A 23,225-nucleotide genomic window follows, 5' to 3' on the forward strand; every position below is an offset into this window, starting at 1 on the left:
TTTGGGGCTAACAAAACATGAGCCGCAGTAGTGACATACATAACCACATTTTAACCAATTTCTATGCACACCCACATATCCCCCTGTGTGCGCCATCCAGGCAAGCAAGAAATGTTAATCAGAGTTTGAGGACAAATTCTAGCCAGGCAGAAATACCTGGGAGTGGTAAGCAGGACCACCAAGGGGTGTGGCTTGTGAAGAGGGGTGTGGCCTGTGGAGAGGGGTTGGCTTGTGAAAAGTTCCAAGGGCCAGAAAGAGGCTTAAAGAGCATTTGCCCCCCTCAAGGGGGCTAGGGCTCTCCATCCATGGTGTAAGCAAGTGACTTAAGGGCAAACAGCATCACCTATCATGGTCATAGCTGATGACACCTATGGCCTATACCAGATGCTGCTGTCTACCCAACATCACAGCACTGAAATAACAGCCCCAGCGCCTCCACCACTGCCAGAATGGGCACTGGGTCCCATTCAGAGGCACTCAGAAGTGGAAGCTGGAAACTGACCAGCCAACCACAGCATGCGTCACCACTAACATGAGACATACGCACATAGCTAGCATGTCCACTGCTGTTGTGCTGTGTGCAGCACCAGGATTGCAAAACTCTTTCTGAATAGTGGCTATTCAGAAAGCAGCACTTTAATCTTGGGAATAGGATGCTATTCTGACATCTCAGGACAAACGAGAAGGATTTTCAAGCTATTTCCATTGCACAATGCAGGCGCAAAGCCATGGAACCTAAACTGCAATTGAGTGCTCAAAAGAAACGATGTCTATCCACATTTATTCAAATTGGCAATTTTTTCATAAGCTGCTTAAGTCTGCAAGCTCTGTTGTGAACCCAGCAGTATTCAAGCATTTGCAGAATCTGGAACACATGCATGAACGTACAGATCAGCTTGACAACAACTTGAAACTTGCTTTTTCGTTTGGTCCTATGCTTGTTTCAAGGTCATTTTTATTTTTGCACCGGACACAGTACATTTAACAGCGGTGTGTAGATGGACGCTTGTCATCTTTGCATCAGTGACTTTTTCTAATAGCCCATTCCTTTATATTTATTACCTAAAGAAGCACCATCTACATTTTTCTCCTTGGAATTCCTTTCTACAGCTTAAAATCATCCCAGTTGACCTAATAACTATATAAAACCCTGTATTTGTAAACTCACAGGCTGATAAAACTATAGATCTGATAAATGCCATCACATCCAGTCCCTTAGTGGAGAATATTCTATACCCAAACAGTCAAAGGAACAGACAGCCAAGAAAATTAGATGCAATATATAATTATGTTTACAGTATATGGCAAAGAAAATGTAGCAAAACCTGCCCAGAAGCCTCTGGCATATCCCTGTGGAAGGAAACTTATCATCCAACACCAATTTTGGCAACCAGTAGATCATGAGCCTGTTTTACTAACTAAAGTAAACACTAGGGAAATATACTACATGCCTGCTTGGGGTTGGAGACAATGGTTAAGCTACACTGCAGGGCAGAGATGATGGACATGTGTACAGTAATGTACACAGGTCTATGAGATGTATTAACATAATGTACAGTATTTTTGTTGTTGCTATACGCAAACCTTAGAGCTTATTATACATCTGTTTCATCAAGTCTTGCTCACTTTCTAAACAGCATCTGTGCTGGTTGTTGCTCACATCCATGGTCCTCATTAATTCATTCACCTGCTGCTGTTTCCAGGTCTGTTAACTGAAATAGTATTTGACACCTTTGTTAGTAAGAGGTATTTTGGTTGAGAAGCATGCAGATAGGTCTGAGGTGGGAGTAGGGATTGGAAGAAGGGTTGCTGATGTCACAAAGAAACTAGTAACTCCCTAGATGAGTGGTTCCCAAATGGTTCGTGGACCCCAGGGGATCCACAGAACCCACCTGGGGGGGTGTCTGTCTGTGGCACCATTCACGTAACAAAAACTATTATAGATATCAACATTTTCAAAAGTAGGGAATCCATGACTTGGCTTCTGAAAAACAAGGGTTCCACAGTACTTAAATAATTGGGAACCACTGTCCTAAATGATGGGAGATTAGTACTATTGGGGGATTCTTTCAAAGATGAAAATTTGAAGACTCTCCAAACTTTGTTCATTACCTCCCTAGTGGCACCTGCATTAGCAGAACAGAGAGTCATGGGAAGGTCCACAGAGTCACGTTTAAAACACATTCAATGCACAATTAAGGCACATGATTTCCTGCAAAGAATCCTGGGAATTGTTTAGGGGTATTGATAATTGTTAGAAGACCCCTGTCCCCACCATTCTCAGAGTGGTTAAACAATCAATCCCTCTTCCCAGAGGATTCTGGGAGTTATAATTCTGTGAGGGGAATAGAGGTCTCCTAACAACTCCCAGCAACCAAACTACAAATTACAGTTCACAGGGTTCTTTGGCGGAAGCCATGCCTCTAAAGTGGTATGACACTGCTTTAAAGGTATAGTGTAGAAGAGGCCATATTATGCTTTTATTTAAATTACAGCAATCATTTCTCAGTATGCCACGAGCCCTGTGGAGATGTCCTGGATGAGGTGGCCAGATCAGGAGCAAGGGTGGGAAAAGATTGAAAAGCTAGAGCAGGGGTCAGCAAACTTTTTCAGCAGGGGGCCGGTCCACTGTCCCTCAGACCTTGTGGGGGGCAGGACTATATATTTTTTTGGGGGGGAGAGAATGAACGAATTCCTATGCCCCACAAATAACCCAGAGATGCATTTTAAATAAAAGGATGCATTCTACTCATGTAAAAGCATGCTGATTCCAGGACCATCCGCAGGTCGGATTTAGAAGGTGATTGGGCTGGATCCGGCCCCCGGGCCTTAGTTTGCCTATCCATGAGCTAGAGTCTCATGATTCCAAGGGGGGTCCCAGCAGGTTGGAACAGACCTTAGCCAGTCCCCAGAAGGTCTGGAAGTTAGCGGAGGAAACTATAGGCACAGAGTCAGATATGGAAAGGGACCAAACATGTTTTCTGGGGAAGAAACCTATCCTCATGTGACTTCCTAACTTGTTTCAATCACCAGCTCTCAGCCACACATGGCTATTGTGAAGATATAGAAGAAGGCATAAAATAGGACTTGGTGTTTGTATCATTAGCATCCAGTTTTGGTTCCCAACTCCTAAGCACGGGGTAAGAGAGAAGGTTAATTTACATGCATGTTTGATGTCTAGCCCTGTATTGTGATGAGGCTGTTTCTGCAGTTCACTCCAAAATTATATTCTTTAACCCAGCTTGAGCAAAACCATAGTCTCCCTTGGACTTGATTTTTTTTCTTGGATATAACTGTTGTTAAATAAAAATGACTCACTGATTCTACCGCTGTGCTTTATGTTAGTGTTTCATTTTAAGCTGCTCTCCAGATTCTCATCCGAGAAAATATTGGCTTATCTAAAAAGCTGCAACCATCAAATTGAAAACATATGAAGCTCATAGATCACTGGCTCTCCCTCCCTGCTTTCCCCTACTGCTTCCGTACTGCAGGCTTTTACTGTATTTTAAATGAAAACTCCCTGAGATTAAAGCTGCTGTGAAGCCTCCTGTAATCACTTTTTCTGCTGGATTTATTCAGCCTAGACATGTTCCTTTTGTGGAAAAGCAATAAACTTTCTCCCTCCCTCCCCCCTCCCCTCCAGGAGATGGGGAAAGAAAAGGAGATTGGTTAAGGCTGCCAGATCAACATTTCAGAAGGAAGAGACACTGGAGTGCTCATCTTCTGGAGAGCTGTGTAAGGTTGGCTGCAATGCTTTCAGCATAGCTTTGGGGTTTGGGGGTGGGTGAAACAAATCAGTGGCAGAAGCCTGTAAACTCTTTTATTAGGAAGAGTCCTTACTTAGAGACTGCAGTATCAAGGCTTCATTTGCTTGTGCAAAAGAGCAGTCCATCACCTTAGACCAGGGATGAGGAATCTGTGACCCTCCAGATGTTATTGAACTACAACTCCTATCAGTCCAAACCTACATGGCCAATGGACCAGCAATATCTAGAGGAAGTGTGGAGAACCTTCGGTCCTCCAGATGTTGCTGAACTACAATTCCCATCATCCCCAGCTATCGGCCATGCTTGCTTTGGCTGACAGAAGTTGTAGTTCAGCAACATCAAGAGGACCAAAGGTTCCCCAGCACTCATCTAGAGGGACATAGGTTCCTCATCCTTGCCCAGACTGAGCCAGAGCCATCTTTCCTATTGGGCTTACTGGCACATTGTGCCAGGGCGCTGGCCTCTCAGGGGCACCCCAGTGAGTGGGGGAGCTGCGTGGCTCTGCCAGTGGCTCTGCCAGTGGCCTCCCCTTTCCCTGCACGCCCACCAGCTGTGCCCCATCAACCATATGGCTGGCGGTCCTGCAGCTTCCTTCCCAAGCCTCTGGGGGGATCACTGGGAAATGGGGGGGGGGCGCTTGAGGGATCTTGATACGCCTGATATGCTTAAGATGGCCCTGGACTGAGCTTTCCTATTACTGCAGCTTAAACATATATTTTTCAATGGAATCAATTCACACATTCCATTGCAAGTCTTCAGTTGATAAATCAAGTGATTCCTATTTATGTGTGAATCCTTCCTCAGCCTAAGAGCCACCTCATGTAAAATACTTCCTTTATTAAAGTTGTTTCAGTGTGGGAAATTACTCGAATTATGCTTGTATATAAGGGAAAACAGAATCATACATTCAACACATATGGAAGAGATTTCATTGGTGTAGGAAATGTCTTGTGCGAGCTCAAGTTCTCATCTTGACATATGTGGCATTCAGAAGACCTATTTATTTGGTTAAATTCTAATCCCTTGTTCAAAAGTTGACTTTCAATGATTTCACCCAAATCCAAAATGCCTTGTTCCTTGCTGTCTTTCTGCTGGGTGAGGGAGATCAAGATATTGGGATTTGCTTCTGAGCCAGTTGTATGGTGACAACCTTACACATTTTTTAACTTTCAGAAATCCCGTTTTTCAGCTACAGCTTCCCACCCACCCCTGTCTCTGAGACAGATCTAGATAAGAGATTGAAAAATGCCACACTGTCTCACCCCTGCAAATTTCATCCTTGCTCAGTAATGTCTGTGTGTGAGAGGGAGGGATTAAGGCCACACTATTACTCAACTACCCTAATTTGTTTGTTTTTTTTAAAAGTCTGCTCTTTAAAAAAGCGCACAATTTTAAAGGAGAGAGCTGTGCCATATTTCAAAAAGTAAAATTTCTAACACCCACAAAGTTGTTGAGCATTTTTTAAAGAAAACTGTTGACTTTTGGGGGGAGACCTAAAACCTAAAAGTAGTGGTTTTAAGCTTTTGGAGCTGTTTCCACTGCTTTTTCCATCACGTTGCCATACACCTGGGTTTTCCCTGACATTTTGCCAATTCGACAAAGGTAAAAGAAGGTAAGGTAAAGGACCCCTGGACAGTAAAGTCCAATCAAAGATGATTATGGGGCTGTGGCGCTCATCTTGCTTTCAGGCCGAAGGAGCTGGCATTTGTCCACAGACAGCTTTCCTGGTCCTGTGCCCAGCATGACGAAACCGCTTCTGGCACAACAGGACACCGCGATGGAAACCAGAGTGCATGGAAACACCGTTTACCTTCCCGCCACAGCACTACCTATTTATCTACTTGCACTGGCATGCTTTCAGACTGCTAGGTTGGCAGGAGCTGGGACAGAACAACGGAGCTCACTCTGTCATGGGGATTCGAACCGCCGACCTTCCGATCGGCAAGCCCAAGAGGCTCAGTGGTTTAGACCACAGTGCCACTTGCAATTATCACCCCGATGCCATTTTTACACTCGAAAACCAGGACAGGTCAGGAATTTTCCTGACCTATGGCAAGCCTGAGCCTGCCTACACGGAAGGAAGCCCCCACGGAGTCCAGCAACGCATCCTTCCTAGCAGGTGTCATTGACTCAGGATCGCACCACGGCCACGTGGTGGTGGTGGTGGGGCGGGAGGAAAAATTGCGCGTGCCTGCCCATGCTTGGGGAAAGCGGCGATCCACATTCTAGACCCCGGGTTGAACCTTCCCAGCCTGGGGGGCGGGGCTTGCGGGAGGGGATGAATGAGCTCGAGCCGCGATTGCTCGGCTCGCTCGGCGTTGGCTCTGCGTCTGCCCCGCGCCGGGGAGGGCGCTGAACTGCAGCTCGGCCGCGCGCGCCCCCCTCGGCCGCCGCAGCGCCTGCTCGGCTGCATTCGCTTGGCTGTCGGCGGAGGGAGAGGTTAGCGCCTGCCTGGGCTCCGCCTCGCTCGCTCCGGCGTGGCCTGTGCCTCGGACGGCGTCGGAAGATGCTCCTAGGGAGGCCAGCGCAGCAGCAGCAGCAGCAGCGGCCGGGCGGCTGGGACCGCTGCCGGGTAGGCGAGAGGCTGCAAGCCGCCCTGGCCGGCCTCCAGGAGCTGCAGGTGCTGCGGGAGAAGCAGCGGGCGCTGGTGAGCGGGGCGCTGGCCGAGCAGCCGACCGCCGACGGCAGGCAGGCGCGCAGCAAGGAGCGGCGCCTCGAAGCCACCCTGAGCGCCCTGAAAGAGCAACTGGTAAGGGGTCTCCCGCCGGCGAGGGGGTCTGGCCGCTGCGCCACAACTGCGGCGGGGGGCCAGGGGAGAGCGGGGATCCCTTGATGGATCCAGGCGCCGGGGATCCTCCAGGGGTCCCTCCTTTGCATGCAGAAGCGCCCCGCTCCTCCTCTTTCCAGGTAGGACCGGGACAGAATCCTGCCTGGAACTGCGGAGAGCTTCTGCCAGTCAGAGTAAGCCGTGCTAGGTGAGAATCCTAAAAGTTGGGAGGGACCTCGAGGATCATCTAATGCCGTGGTTCCCAACGAGGGGCGATTTGATTTTTAAGGGGGGCAATTCGAGAATGAGTTATGAACAGTGACTGGCCTTTTAGGCATCCTCCACGTGAATCGGAGTTCACTTTTTGAATAATAAGAATTATACGTCGTGGGAGGGGGGCATCGGGATTTTAGAGATGCTATGGGGCATGGCCAAAAAAAAAAAAAAAGGTTTGGATCCACTGATCTAGTCCAGCCGCCTGCAATGCAGCTGGCTCATGTAGGGAATCGAACCCGCGACCTTGGCATTATCAGCATCATGCTCTAACCAACTGAACTATGAACCACGTTAATTGGACCGGTGCTCTGGCCAGGCCCCCACTCAGGTTACCAGACTCAGATTTATTCTATTTAAATCCTGTGGTGAGTGAATTCTCACTAAATGGTTCCATTGCAGTTATAGAGCCATCAACAAGTCTATTATTTGCTGACTGCGTGATAGCAGAATTATTTCATTCACGCTTAGGCAAACTGTGCTTTAGGGGCTTTTTAGGGACAGCCTACATTGGCAAAGTAAATTTGTCCTGGAGCAGAGCCTCATTATGATCTGCCTTCCCCCAACTATACACACACTCTAGTTGCACAATTTTAGAGCTGATCCCCTAATTTAGGTTTTATCTATTTAATCTTTCATTTCCACTAGAGAATCTATGGAGGATGGTGGTTTGAAGGGTGATGAGTGAGAGTGCACAAGTTAATTGAAGAGATCCATAAAAAAAGGTTCAAAGACTGTTGGGTACATCGTAAAATAGTAATGAATAGTTTGGTTTTTAAAAATGCAACATTCAGGGCTGTGTTGTTGCAAGGTCTGAGAAAGGGTATGTAAGCGTTTGATGTAAAGAATAACCGTTCTATGAAACAGGGATGTATGATAAGGAATAATTACTTAATTAAGGAACCAATCTCTTAAAATTACGGAATAAACAACCCTGAACCAGTCCGTGTTATCTTCTGCCTTAAATCTAAGAGGTGTTTCAGATACTGCACTTTCCCAGTTACATTTGTAACATTTGTATTGACACAGTCTCCATAGGCAATTGTCACATTTGACAAACTTTCTTCCTTTTCGGATGTAACAGCTGAAGCTGCTCTAATAATACATTTCCATTAGTGGCTACATGTTTTGACTAGGCTCTTGTTGTCAGTGAGAAACTTCTTATGGGTAAGTGCACTTGGAGGCTGAATTGCCTTTGATCTGCTCCACCCATTACCTGATGTCTTATTATTTTGTTTTTTAAGCCTCAGCCTCTCACTCCATGGAAGTAAGTCCTATTGAGTTATTTTATTGGAACTTCTGAGTAAGCACACTTCAGATCATCCTACACAGTCCTAAAAAACAATATTTTGCCGTATCAGTTGCAAGGTCTCAATGAATAAATTCACTGAAATGTCAGGGAATCTGTGAAGAACTTAAATTTCTGGTATAGTGCACTAAATTTCTGGAGGGTGGGAATTTTGTTTTGATGTCATTCTTTAAACAAGGCTGAAATAATAAATGTGTGTGACCCTGTGTATATAAAATACCATTGACTTGGGGACTTTGGGTTTTTGGGTTTGGCTTGTTTTTTTTTATAAAAAAAAATAAAGCATATTCCTGAGTGTCTTAAGATTGGTATTTGAATAAATTCAAGAACTTGTTTTACTATTAACTGGAAATGTAGAGAGAAATTCACATCATACTGAAATAGCAGATCTGCAATGCCTGTGAATGGCATCTTTCATCTTACCTTTGGAAGAAAAGGGGTGCAAAAACTTTGCCACTAGAAGTATCATTTGACAGGCTGATTGGATGCTGCTCATTTAATATATTTCAGTTCACTTGGAAATATTACAAAATAATAAAAAGGCAGCCATGATTTGCAAAGAGCAGGAAGAGGATTAGTAGCGATCTGGACCAACTTCCTAGATTGTGGATGGAATAATATATGGGGAACCTTTGTCCCTCCAGATGTTGCTAAACTACAGTTCTCATCATCCGAGGGCAGGCTTATTGCAGCTCAGGAAGTTGTAACAAGTTTAGCAACATCTGGAGGGACTAAGGTTCTCCACACCTGATCTAGGGCCCATCCTTCTATACCATTGGGTATGCTGGCTGGGAATGTTAGAGTTGGAGTCCAGTAACATCCAGAGGACCACACATTCTGCGTCCCAGGCACACGATGACCAACTCATTCAAAGGAAGAAGCAAAAACAACACAAAGCAATTGCTATTTACTTTTCCTTCAGTTTAAGCAATGCACATTTCAGTTGTGCTGTCATAACGGGGAACAGTGCAGAGAGTGGATAAATATGATTTTTATCTTTCAAAAGTTTGTTGGCAGTAGGCTCAGGAGAGACAAGCACAAATGTACTTCTTCACTCAATGTGTAATTACTTCATGGAATTGACTGTCACAAGATGTGGTGATGGCCATTGGCTTAGAGATGACTTTCAAAACCCATCACCTGTTCTGATTACAACTAGCACAAACAACCGGTGTTGTAATAGCAAAGACTAGAACACCTCAGGAAATTTCTTCAGCATGATGATTCAGTGAAATATAGTTGCTAAGGCAGACTTTGGCAGTCAGGTGCCCTCAGCTGTTTTGAACCATAACTCCCATCCAAAATACCCTACGGATGCCAGATTGGTGGAGGCTGGGGCAGAGTGTTGAGTTTAGATGCAGGCAACCCAAATTTTCTCTCTGGTCTGCATCACACATTGTTTTGATACAGGTTTATGCCTAGGTACAGCAAAAGTGTACACCAAAAATTGTAAATGGTGGGTATGGCAAAATCTGTTGCAAACTATGCACCACACAAGTACATTTGTTGAAGACTTGTAATCGACTGCAGTCAAGTAAACACCCAGTGGTAAATCTAGGTCTGTGTTTGCAGCCATTTGAGAATTTTGATCAAAGTATCTTATTTCTCAGCCTTATTCTGAGACGGAAAAAGCCTTGGGAAGGACAGAATACAAATGTAGCACAGATAAGTAAAACAATATGATGCACATTATGAAGGGTTCCCCCCCACCAAAAAAAAAGTTCCACCCATTTACAAGAGGACTTTCAAGTTTACTAGCTCATGTATGGTTCCTAGCTTTTTGCTGAAGTCACACCTGCATAACTGGGCTTAACATGCTGCAGACCTCAAAATCTGAATGGCTTATTCATTGGTGAAGATGCTAATAGTCAATTAACCGACACTACCTATTAAATTGATTAAATTTATATCCAACCCTTCCTCCCATAGGAATGTAAAAGTTCATTAGAGGCTTTCTGGCACACTAACTTCTTGCCACGCTACATTGTGCTGGGTTTCAAATATATCTCTCTGTACCATGGGTAGGCAATGTGATTGGCCCGGGGGCTGAATCCGGCCCAAGCACATTCTAAATCCAGCCAGGAATCAGCGTGTTTTTACATGAGTAGAATGTGTCCTTTTATTTCAAATGCATCTCTGGGTTATTTGTGGGGCATAGGAATTTGTTCATTATTCTTTTTTTCAAAATATAGTCCAGCCCCCCACAAGGTCTGAGGGACGGTGGACCGTCCCCTTGCTGAAAAAGCTGACCCCTGCTACATTCCTGGAAGAAAAATTGTTGTCATGCTGCAGTTTGCATGGCTGCCAACAGGTGGCCAAGCCAACTACGGCCTGAAAACAGAACAGCAAGCTGCCTAGGCAAGCTGCTGAGGACAGAATACTGTTTGAAGGAAGACAGGAGGCACTTTTCTGAAGCCTCACCCCGCCCCCCTCTCCATTAAATATCACTGGAGCAGCGTTCAAAGGAGGCTGGCAAGTGCTTCAGAGAGTGGTTTGGCAAAGCTGCTCTCTAAAGTGCCTCCCCCATCGAGCATTACTGTTTAAAGGAGGGAGGGAGGAGCTTTAGAGAGCCTTTAGGTATATGTATTCTGTATGAAATACTTTTCTGTGTTAGACTTCTGTGTTAGAAAACTTCCAGCAGTCATGTGGATCCTTTGGGTAAGCCACAAGTTAACACCTTGTAATTTATTTGCTAGAAACCAGTCTGAATGACTGCTGGAAGAGTCTCCATGTTTTTCACTACTCATGCAAAAAAAGGTCTTATGTTGCACCAAAACATGGCCGAACCTTAACTGTCTGCAAAACACCTCCTCCATGCCACCATAAATTATTACAAAGTGCACACGTGGTTCACTGCCCCCCAGATCATCTGTTTCTCTTCCCCCACACCTTGCACTTTGTTTTGCTTTGGTTTTGCTCAATATCCAGCTTGATGCATTGTTCTTCTTAATAAGTCCAAAGCTTGCTGCCTTCTTTGTGACTTTCCAGTCAGCCCTAATAAAACTGGTATGTTGCTGTTATTCCATATAGCAATGTTTATTTTTGCATCCGTTGCCCTCCAAATTAAAACAAGCATGTGAGGGGGAAATTTTTTTGCAACTCCTACATCCAGTGTTGAAATAGATGGCATGATCAAAAGAGGAAAGTGGTTGAATTTGTGTGACATCAACTTCTTTTTTTAAACCCCTGTGCATTTTTTGTGTGAGTGTATGGATTGGCAAATATATATTAGGACTGGAATTCGTTTCTGGGGTGGGGGAATAATGCAATCAAAATGTTATAGACTTTAATCTCTCCAGTACTGGCAATTACACACTTCAGTAAACTCTTGAGTTAATTCTGATCTCCCCTGCCCCCTCCTCCTTATTGGTGTTAGACTTGGCCATCAGTTATCAATCAGGTGTGAAAACACAAAGGGTATTCACTAACTGTAGGCAGCTTTATCAGAAGGCATCTCAGAGTGAAAATTGGCTTTAACCTTCAGGGGCTGCTTAAGCCCCACTTGTGAAACATTGCAGCAAGCATATCTTGATTAGAGTCAAAATGGCAGCACAAGTCTACTGCCAACCACTTGATTACCTGTCATTGATAATGTTAACTAATGACTCCACTTTATTTTATGGAAGCCCAAAGAGAATATGATTTAAAACATTTATGGCTTGCTCAAGGCCAGCAGGTTAATAGGAACACCCAGTGACCTCTGACCAAAGCAATCCATTCCTATTTGACACCCGTGCTTTGTGCTGTAAGAGCTCATTTGTATGTGTGTTTTGTTCCCAGTAAGACTTGAAAATGGAGGATTAGCTTATCAAGATATGGCAGACACTTGACCGGGGTTTAAAACAGGGTAAAAGAGAGAGTTCATGGTGTTCCCCTTTTATTAAGAGAGACAGAGCTTTCTCTCCATTGGTCAAAAGGAATGGGTTGAGTCATTTTCTCATAGGAATTGTAGCATGTGGTGTTTGGGGAGGAAACTGCTGCATTCTTGGCTATCCAAACCAATTTTGACATAGCTAGCAACATCTGGAACTCTGGATGTGTAAATGGTATCTTTTCACTAATGTGCATTCAGCCCATCCAGAGTGTTTGTTTACTCAGAAGTAAGTTCTACTAAGCTCAGAGGCACTTGCTTCAACAGGATCTAGAGCAGGCATCCAAAAACTTGGCCCTCCAGCTGTTTTGGGACTACAATTCCCATCATCCCTGACCACTGGTCCTGTTAGCTAGGGATGATGGGAGTTGTAGTTCCAAAACAGCTGGCCGCCCGAGTTTGGGTACTCTAGATCAGGCATCCCCAATCTCCATATCACTTATCACTTCCTGTTCTGCCCTAGCCTGGATATCTCTGTTGGTTATAGCCTAGTGCTGATAATGCCAAGGCTGTACATGACAGAAGCGAATAGGCAACCAGCACATTTATCTCAGAAATAGGTGCTACATTATTCTCCCCAGTTGTGCCTCTCAGCAATTTTGCAGCTGCATTCTGCATTAGTTGAAGCTTCTGAACAACCTTTGAGGGAAGCCCCACATACGGCATGTTACCCCATGATGGAAGGTTACCAGAATGTAGATCGTGGTGGCCAAGTCTTCTCTTTCCAGGAAGGGCTGTAGGTAGCAAACCAGCTGCAGCTGGAAAGAGGCACTCCTTGCCACTGAGGCCACCTAGGCTGGACCAAGCTGGATCAAGGAGCCTGAGTTGAGCGCCTGCCCTTTCAAAGGGAGTGTGACCTTGTCCAAGTCAGGCCATCTCCTCACCTCCCAGACTTGAAAACTTAATGCATGCAATCTTTTTATGGGTTCTGTTTCAGTTTATTGGCCCTCATCTGATTCCAGCCCACTGCTGCCTCCAAGTATCTGTCAAGATCCTGAGCGGCCTCTGCTGATTCAGATGGAAAGCAGAGCTAAAGCTGGGGTCATCAGTGTACTGATGACACCCCACTTCAAATCCCCTGATGACAGCTCCCAACTGCACACAGGGTCTCACTACAGATCACCAGGAACTCATCTGCTTCCTCAATGGCATAGTGGAGATAGTCTTCATCTTTTTTTTCTCTTTGCTGCCCTGCAAAGCATTCTAGGACCAATCCACTTCATCCTCTGCCCCAAGCTGCAAAACATAGTCATACCATAAGATTTTATCTATGGTATCATCAGTATACTGATTACACCCCACTCCAAATGCCCAGGTGACAACTCCCAGCAGGTTAATATAGATGTTCAATAACAAGGGTGACAAAATGGAGTCCAATGGGCTGCTGTGTTTCCACTCCTACTGCAGGGCAGATCCCAGCAGGTGACAATGGAGGGCTACTGTTAAGCTCCATGGGAACTGACCTTGCAGTGTCACATAGGAATCCATCCCCAATGCATGCTTGACCCATGGAGCTGATGCAGAAGGATAACATGACTAATAGTATCAAAAGCTGTTGCTGTGAGGTAGAGGTGAATCAACAGAGTCACACTTCTCCTGCCTATCTTTTGGCAGAGGTCATCATGTGTCTGAGGTTATGGATGCAACAACAGAATGTCTAGGGGAGCTTTTTCATGACAAGAATTGTTGTTGTTGTTTAGTCATTTAGTCATGTCCGGCTCTTTGTGACCCCATGGACCAGAGCACGCCAGGTACTCCTGTCTTCCACTACCTCCCACAGTTTGGTCAAATTCATGCTGCTAGCTTCAAGAACACTGTCCAACCATCTCATCCTCTGTCATCCCCTTCTCCTTGTGCCTTCCATCTTTCCCAACATCAGGGTCTTTTCCAGGGAGTCTTCTCTTCACATGAAGTGGCCAAAGTATTGGAGCCTCAGCTTCAGGATCTGTCCTTCTAGTGAGCACTCAGGGCTGACTTCCTTCAGAATGGATAGGTTTGATCTTCTTGCAGTCCATGGGACTCTCAAGAGTCTCTCCTCCAGCACCATAATTCAAAAGCATTGATTCTTCGATCAGCCTTCTTTATGGTCCAGCAACATAACACATAACAAGAATACAAAGCTAAAAATGAATGAACTGCAGCTAAAATATTATGTTCATTTTTCACATGGTCTAGTCCTTTCCCTGCCCACCCCCCACCCCGAATATTTAACAACAGTTGTTCAACACTTCTGTGTAGAGGGAAGAAAGCTGAATCACTGTCTCCTTCAAAGCAAATTGCACTTAACCCCTCTCACTGCAAGACATTAGTCTAGCTTGTGTTGATGGAACAATTGTCATAGTGCTACGATGAATTCCTCCCATTGATCTGTGGTGATTCCCTTATGGCAGGCATGTCCAACTCCCAAGAGACTGTGATCTACTCCCACTATAAAAAAACTGGCAGTGGTCTACTCTTTGGATTGACCAAAGTTGTTGTACTTTTGGGGGGAGCCTTCATCAAAGTTGTGTTTTTTGGGGGAAGCCAAAGTTGTTGAGCCATTATTATCATCATCATCATCATAATTGGGCGATCAATCTGGATCATAGGATCGAGCAGGGATGCCCCACGATTGACCAGTAGATCTCAATCAATCTGTTGAATGTGCCCACCTTATGGGATTTCCAAAATATTTGATCAGTTCCTCTGATATTGGCCTACATGTTGCGTAAGAGTCCCACAGATTTCGCACTTTGACTGTTTAAGTGTACCAGCTAATGCGATTTGCACAAATTTCTCCTTAGCAAAATTCCACTGGGGGCTAGCACACTCCAGGATCATCGTAAAGAATATCAAAGACCCAGATGAGTGATTGTAAGCAAACTTTGGTCTTTAGCAGTTGGGAGTTAATGGGAAGCGTTGAGTCTCCCAGCAACATGAGACCCACCTCACTCCCCATAGTAGGAGACAATGGGGAAAGAGGAAAGGGTTAACCAGGCAAATATAAATCATTTTCTGTTGGTTAAAGTGCTGTAAAATTACAAACAGATCCTGGAGGTGCAATAAATTATCTTTGAATACCTGAGAGCCTTGTTGAACGCTTTGTGGCCTCTCTGCCATTAATCAGAAACCACAAAGGGAGGGATTGGCTGGCAAAACATTAATCATTAAGCAATTAATTCCAGCCATGAAAACAAAACTCTCTGACTTCCTGAACGGGTGAGGCTAAGGGAAGCATAAAGTGTTTCCTCCACCACCCTCCCTGCAGAAAATTCAGAAAGGTAATGCAGAAGTATTAAATTGGCATCTTTCTATTTCAAATGTGAATGAAAACTGTCCCATGTTTGAAATTTAATGAATCCGAACATTTTTGGAACAAGTTTTGTAGTGAACACAATACCTTGTAGTAAGGACACTTTGGGAAGCTGTGCCTTGTGTACAACTGTCTGTGGGTGCTGAGAGAAGTATAGCATAACTTCATATTATATTGGTAAAACTAAGATTGAAGTCCACCAGATGTGTGGCAAAGTCCTCTTTGCTTCTTGTGGTTTGGGACAGATGACCAAACCAATAGGGCCTCTCCCTGAGGGATGGGATCTCAAGCTCTGTACAGATGCTACCACCATGTGAAGTTGGGCTGCTTTCACTGGACTCTCCTCCAAGATCCCCGTCTATGCTGACTCCGCCATCAGGCCTTCTGGTGTGGGCTCACACCAACCAGCACAATGATGGGGCTTCACATCACTCCTCCTCCTTTTCATCAGCTGGTTTGTATGGGGAGGGGGAGATGTGCATCCATTGCACTGGTGGATGGTCTAGGGCAGGCATGGCCAAACTTGGCCCTCCAGATGTTTTGGGACTACAACTCCCATCATCCTTAGCTAACAGGACCAGTGGTCAGGGATGATGGGAATTGTATCCCAAAACATCTGGAGGGCCAAGTTTGGCCATGCCTGGTCTAGGACGTAGGAAGAGAGATTGCAGCCTTTCTTATCAGCACCACCTCAGTAATTTGTTATTTTTTAATTGCTGCTACAACAGCCAAATTGCTGGGGTTCACCAGAAAACACTTGAGGGAGGATGGGGCCTTTAAGTTAGCTGTCTCCACCAACACACGCACACTAGGTCTTAGTCATCATAAGAACGGAAACATAAGGCAAGCCTGCTAGATCAGGCCAGTGACCCATCGAGTCCAGTATCCTGTTCTCACAGTGGCCAACTAGATGCCTGTGGAAGGCTCACAAGCGGGATGTGGGCACAGCAGGCTCTATGGGATAGCAGCGTGCTACTGAAATGGCAATGCTTTTAACAATTCTATTCCGGAACTGTAAATCAAGAATGTGTCCATGTTTGAATGTACTTTGGGTGTCAAAAGACGCTTGAAAACATATTTGTTTTTCGAGAAGTTAATACGTGGACAGTGTCATTTTGTGTTGTGAAGTCTTTTATCTAGAAATTTATTAAGTCAGTGTAATTGGACGTAATGCCATTTTGGCCCATTGGCTTTATGAGCCTGCTCTATACCTCTTTTGAAGTCACTGAAATTCACCCCGTTGCATTTTGCTGGGAATTAAAAGGGCTCCAAGGTGTTCAGATGAGGAAAAGACAAGTTAATCCATGGGTCTGAAATTAACAGAATGTTTAGTGAGGCAAATAATAGCTTGCTGGTTTTTGCACATACTGTGCTTTAGGCTCACTCTCTCTGGCCTAAGCTGAGATCCAAAATACTTGTTAGCAATGCAGCCAGGACTTTGCTCTTCCCCTTTCAAACCCCCAGCCTTTTATGCTGCCCCAGACGTTGTTGCCTGAGTTTCTGGAGTGGCTAGATAGGGGGCCCTCCAGACGTAACATGGGATGGGATGCTTCACAGGAACATAGGAAGCTGCCATATACTGAGTCAGACCAATGGTCCCTCTAGCTCAGTATTGTCTGCACTGACTGACAGCAGCTCTCCTGGGTTTCAGCCAGGGAGTCTTTCCCATCCCTACTAGGGATTAAACTGGATGCTTCCTGTAGGCATCTGTGGAGTTTGCATGATAGTTTCTCCCCAGGGAGGCTCACCTGGCACCTTCCACACTGCATATCTTTAGGCGCCAGGCTTCTCTATAACCAGACCTTTGGCTAGTTCAACAATATATGAACTTGTAGGAAGGGAGTTTATTGGTTTGTTATTTTTTGGTATATATTTTGTGCTCTCATTTTGTATTTTTATATTGCAAACTGCCCTGGGTTCTTCAGATGAAGGAAAGTGTACACAGTTAATGACTAAATAAAACAAATAAGTAGTTTGACTTATAACATGATGTCATAGGGTGGAGAGCAGGAGTGGTGGGACTGATCCATTTTTGGTGGAAGTCACATAAAATCTAATTTGGAATTCAGAAGCCCCCTGTGCACATGTAGAAGCTGCTCTTGGAGTGTTCTGGGAGCTCACACCAGACCAGTGTTTTCAAAGTAATCTTTTAGAGGAAATTTGGGACATGCATTCAATAGCCAGAATTTAAACAAATAACAGTGCAATCACTGTGTTTAAAAGTAAGTCGCTTCGAGTTCAGTGAGACTTATTCTCAGGAAAGTGCATGTAGAATTGAAGCCTAATGTTTTAATGGACGGTTGTATTTTTTAAAATAATGCTTTTGTTTCTACCAGTTTTAAAATATCACTTACCCCAAAATTTTTGCAATATGATGGAATACGACTTTAAATAGTATACAGTGGTGCCCCGCAAGACGGATGCCTCGCAAGACTGAAAACTCGCTAGACGAAAGAGTTTTCTGTTTTGGAGGTGCTTCACAAAATGAATCTCCTATGGGCTTGCTTTGCAAGACGAAAATGTCTTGCGAGTTCCTGCGGGTTTTTTCCCCTTCCCCCCCTTTTTCTAAGCCGCTAAGCCGCTTATCAGCTGATCCGATAAGCTGATAAGCCGCTAAAAGCCGCTAATAGCGCTAATCCGCTAATCCGTCAATGGGCTTGCTTCGCAAGACAAAAAAACCGCTAGACGAAGAGAATCACAGAACGGATTCTTTTCGTCTTGTGAGGCACCACTGTACATTTACATAAATATATAAAATACAATTTGCTTCCATATCTGCAAAGATTATGCAGTTCTGTCAACCAAGTTGGTTTCTCGCTCCATTCACACGTGTTCTAATCCTTTCATTCTAGTATGATTACCTTTGCATTGCTTACTCTAGTGCAGGTGTAGCCAATGTTCTGCTCTCCAGATGTTGATGAACTGCAGCTCTCACCATCCCTGATCATTAGCCTGGGTTGTTGGAAGTTACTGTCCAACAGCATGTGGAAAGCAGCACATTGGCTTTCCTTGCTCTAGTGTAGTGCTTCCAAAACTTGGGTCCCCAGCTGTTTCTGGACTACAGTTCCCTTAATCCATGACCACTGGTCCTGCTAGCTAGGGATGATGGGAGTTGTAGTCCAAAAACAGCGGGAGACCCAAGTTTCAGAAACACTGCTCTAGTGTGTCCAGTTTGTTTGGGGTATGAGATCTTCCATGTGGCCATTCTGTGTGTATTGTTCCTCTGAAGGAGGGCTTAATCCTGAAAGATGACACAGTTTGGTCTGGTCCCTTAGAACTTGTCTGAAAGTGTTCTTTTTCACTCTCCCATTGCTAACAGTCACGTCTGAGGAGACAAGATGTTGGGTTGAAAGGCCACCTGGATCAGCTGGACCAACAAATTAGTGAACTGAAGTTGGATGTTGGCAAGACCTCCATTGAGTATCTTGACAGTGACAGCAGACCCAGCTCAGGTAATGTGAGAATTGACAGCTCAGGTAATGTGAGAATTGAAGGACATCTATGTAATTATTATTTAAACAACACTCTAGATTTTCCACAGAAGACTGACCCTTCTGTAAAAAGAAAAACATGGGAGTGCTTCATTTGGGTTCAGGGTCATGCTGTACATGTGTTCTCTGTAATCCAGAAAATGTCCTCTTTATCTCCTCACAGGCTTTTATGATCTGAGTGATGGCGGCTCCTGCTCCCTGTCCAATTCCTGTACATCAGTCTTCAGTGAATCCGTCTCTTCTTCTCATGCCAGCCTCTTGCCAAGTTCCCAGCACCCCAAGACCCGTCTCAGCATCTTTGATTACCGCCCCAAATCTGCAGATGAAACCACAGTACACAACCAGTTCCAACAGCAGGGAGCCTACATCAGTGATGAATGCCGAATCAAAGCTTGCCCTGATGTTTCAGGAACTCCTACCAGGTCCAGGCCAAGGCCTGTTTCCACAGGTAACTACACACACATCCCATTAAAGCTTTCATATCACCTTGCCTCTCCTCAGGCTTGATGGTGCTTTCCAGTTCAGTTGCATCACACATTTATATGGGAGGCATCAAGAGTTAATAGGACAAGTAATGTAAAGCATGAGTGAAACCATCCCTTAGCTGGTCTAAATTATTTTAACACATCTTAATCATTCCTGTAGAATAATGAAAGCTCATTTTCCGGTGTGTGTGTGTACATGTGTACACACACACACATAGAGGGAGAGAGAGAGAGATGGAAGTCTAATATTGTGTTTCATTTTTTTCTGAAAGAACTTATTTGTGAGGACCATAATGGTGGGTGTAAGATGTAATGAGCTCTTGGGCATGTGTATCTTTCTACCAGTGGGGTGCCTGAGGCCCTATTTAGATGTTTTATTAAGGACTCGGGAATCAGCTTTATAGCAAAGGAAGTGTTCAAGAAGCGAAATAAAGTTCAGCACTGCCAAGTTTGGGTGTAATAAGATTTTGAGAGCTCCTCTCATTGCCCAGTAAAAATACTCAAGAGAAAAATGAGAAGAGGTTTTAGTCTTTGGTGTCTTGAGACAGACTTTCATTCTTACGTTGTTGACTACCTTTTCATAATTCTGTCCTCTTACCAGGTGACCTTGAAAGACTCACCTTGGCAGATGCAGGATATCCTAAAGTAACTGACCCCAAATCCTTTCCTCTGCTTTCCCCTGGAGGGGAAATCCAGTTCTTCTGTGTGGACCCCAAATACCAGAGTGACTTGGTCTCCAAAAGCGGGAATGAAGTGTATCCTTACCCTAGCCCTCTTCACGCTGTGGCTTTACAAAGTCCACTTTTTTCCCTGGCTGGGCCCCCGTCAGAAAAAGAGGCTCACCCCTTGCCGAACAAAGTTGCCCCTCACGCTGTTGGGCCCAGTTTGATTAGGACACTGCCCGTTGCGGAGTCCAGGCCAGGAGGTTACATCAACAAACTGCTCCAGCTGACACGCTCGAGAGGAAACAATCAGGCGGACGCCGGTGAGAGGTGTCCAACAAAGAGCCAGCCATTCACAATGCTCCAGAGGCTCATTATAATCCCCAGCCCTGGCGGAGTGAAAATTAACAGCAGTAGCAGCCAGATGGAAAAACAAGGGAGCTCTCTGCATGGTAACAAAGCAGAGGGGAAGCTGCGGAGGGGAATGCCTGAAGGGGAATGTGCCAAACAGCAGGGGACTCAGCACAGTGCAAATGTTGAGCAGGCAGCTGCCCCGGCCCATGCAGAGTTTCCGCTGGCTGCGAATGGCTGCTACTCTGCCAGTTCGTCAGCAAGGGATTCTCCTCTGACCGAAGCCGGAGAAAGCAGCCTGGAACGCAGCTCTTCCAGCTCCCAGCTCGGAACAGAGGATTCTAGCCTGAGCCCCGCAAACACCAATGTCGCCCCAACCAAGAAATCTCACAAGAAACCTGTCAAGGCAGGAGGCCATGACCTGGTGCCTCAGGGTGGCTTTGTTCATGCCAAGTTTGTCCCCGCAGAATCCCACCAAGTCAGGGTCAGGTTTGCCAACTCTAAAACGAAGCCTGTGAAGGTGAAGAGGAGAAGCAGCGAGAAGGTGCCGAGGCCTGGGAAACAGGCTTTCTTTGTGGAAAAGCCAAGGGGACTCCACCATGTTGCTGCCAGGCTGCCCGTTGAGTGGAGTCTGCCTCAGAGGCAGCTGAGAGGAAGGAACCTCATGAGGAGGCCTACTTTTGCTGGGGAAGCTACAGGGAGGTCTTGCTCGGAGTCCAGCCTGTACCCTGTGCCGTTCAGACTCCCTCAAGTACCCTCTGGGCCTGAACTCTACCAGGCCAATGCCTTGTATTCTCTTGAAGCGGCCTACATAGACACCAACAAGAAAAAGCAGCGTAAGTGGCAGTCTACGGTGGAAATCTCGACGAAAACCCAAGTGGCCAGCCTTTCGAACAGCTTTGCCTTGGGGCCACCAAGGCAGGTGGCACGGAGAGCGGGGATTACGCGCTCTGTCACAATGAGGGCCCGGTCCAAGAACCGCCACCCCTTTCGCCCTGGTGCATATGCCAGAAGTGAGTCCGATCACTCTGAATACTCTGCAGAGTGTGCCTCCCTTTTCCACTCCACCATTGCAGAGACCAGTGAAGGGGAAGTCAGTGACTATACAGCCAACCGCTTTGGGGACAGCGAGTCCAGCGAAAGCGATTCAGAGGGCAGCAGCAACGGCAGCAGCCTGACTCTTGACTACGACGAAGAGCATGAACTGGTCTGGCCAGATTCTTCTCCCAGGCAGCCAGCAGCTGTTCCGACTTCGTCCAAGTCTCTTCCGCCAATGCCCAAACTCTGTCGCATCAAAGCTTCAAAGGCCCTCAAGAAGAAGATTAGGAGATTCCAACCGGCCTCTCTGAAAGTGATGACCATGGTTTGAAGTGAGAGGGAGCATCTGTTTTGGCAGCTGCCTCTGTTTGCAAAACAAAGGAGGGGATTGAGACTTAAAAGGATTCTGTTAAATGAAATGTGATGAAATCCCTAGATCGCTGGGCAAAGGACCTTTTCTTATGTGCTAATGCCTTTATGGGTGACACTGCTACTCTTTACCTCTTTCTGGTTTTTTTCTTTTGTGTGTGTCCGTATGTGACTTGATAGCCCACCCCATTCTGATAGAGATGAAGGGTTTAGATGAGATGCCCCCCTCAAACGAATCCTGTCTGATAGATATTTTGGGAACTAGATGTGCCACCTGCAACACATGGAAGATTTCCCAAAGTTGCCAGCGGAGAAGGGGAGAGAGCATTACAGTGGTACCTCTAGTTACGAACTTAATTTGTTCCGGAGGTCTGTTCTTAACTAGAGGCGAGCTTTTGCTAATGGGGCTTCTTGCTGCTGCTGTGCCACCAGCACGCAATTTCAGTTCTCATCCTGAGGTAAAGTTCTCAACTTGAGGTAACTTTGTAACCTGAAGCGTTTGTAACCTGAGCCGTTTGTAACTTGAGGTACCACTGTATTAGTAAAGATGGCACACCAGCTTCCTCTTCTTTTTGCTGAAGATAACTTTTATTTTCAAGGGGATCTCCTAACAGTTCAGAAGCGCTCACTATACTGGCCTTCCCCAGCCTTGGATGCCCACCAGATGTTTCAAACTTCAACTCCCAGCATCCCTTATCATTGGCCATGCTTACTTCGGCTGATGGGAGTTGTAGTCCAAAACATCAGGAAGACAACAGGTTGGGGAAGTCTGCATTACATGGTCACAGCTCTTTCCCCATAGCCATCCATTGCTAATATTGCTTACCCAGTACCTCATCCATTTTTCTTTAAGATATGCCTGTGGTAGCCAATCTGGTGCCCTTGGACTACAAATCCCATCATCCCTGACCATTGCCTAGGCAGATGTGAGTTGCAATCCAGCATGTAAGACACCATGTTGGCTATCACTCAAACATGGGGGTTAGGGTCAGAAAAAAAGTATGTTGTTCAGAGGAATGTGCCAGTATTGCTATTTCCCATTTACAAATTCAACAGATTCAGCAAAATATATAACAGCTGTAATCTTTTTCTATTAAGATGTTTGTGTGAGTGTTTTTAAAAAGTATATCTATGTGGGTCAACTGCATTCCAAACACTGTGTCACACACAGCACGTTAATCGCTGCTGTGGCTGAGAGCATAGCATCTCTCCTCTGATTTATTGCAGGCTCAATAAATGCTATGATGATCCACTACTCTAAACAGCTGTCTGGTTTCCTTGTGTTTAAAAGGTAGGGGTGTCATTTAACTATTTTTTTTTAAAAAAAACATATTCTGAAAGGAAAAGCATACTTGAGAGTTATTTTTCTTCTTCACGCACAGAACTCCTGACTATGGCTGCGATTGTGAACACACTTGCCTGGGGGTATGTCTCACTGAACTCAGTGGGACTTACGTCCGAGTAGACATGTCTAGGATCGCATTGTAAGTGACCGGAGGAAAACTACCCCATGTTGATTACAACTTCATTCACCTATTGCACAGCTGAAG

At 45.4% G+C, this 23,225-nt stretch overlaps 1 protein-coding gene across 1 annotated transcript; it reads left to right on the forward strand.

Moving 5' to 3' along the window:
• The first annotated feature begins 6,181 nt into the window (after positions 1-6,181).
• DACT2 (dishevelled binding antagonist of beta catenin 2) lies at positions 6,182-22,937 on the forward strand. The gene is made up of 4 exons (XM_082215852.1): positions 6,182-6,516; positions 18,599-18,731; positions 18,934-19,218; positions 19,857-22,937. The coding sequence occupies exons 1-4, from the start codon at positions 6,274-6,276 to the stop codon at positions 21,635-21,637; spliced, it is 2,442 nt and encodes an 813-aa protein (XP_082071978.1). The 5' UTR covers positions 6,182-6,273; the 3' UTR covers positions 21,638-22,937.
• Positions 22,938-23,225: the final 288 nt, after the last annotated feature.

Source organism: Podarcis vaucheri (genome assembly GCF_965113315.1).
Source record: "Podarcis vaucheri genome assembly, chromosome: 3".
Classification (NCBI taxonomy): domain Eukaryota; kingdom Metazoa; phylum Chordata; class Lepidosauria; order Squamata; family Lacertidae; genus Podarcis; species Podarcis vaucheri.

What these genes read in the sequence shown, in the direction of transcription:
- DACT2 (XM_082215852.1), top strand. Translation starts at nt 6,274, where the DNA reads ATGCTCCTAGGGAGGCCAGCGCAGCAGCAGCAGCAGCAGCGGCCGGGC. An exon ending in TGACAGCAGACCCAGCTCAG is followed by an intron (nt 18,732 to 18,933) that starts GTAATGTGAGAA and finishes ATCTCCTCACAG; the next exon opens with GCTTTTATGATCTGAGTGAT. An exon ending in GCCAAGGCCTGTTTCCACAG is followed by an intron (nt 19,219 to 19,856) that starts GTAACTACACAC and finishes TCCTCTTACCAG; the next exon opens with GTGACCTTGAAAGACTCACC.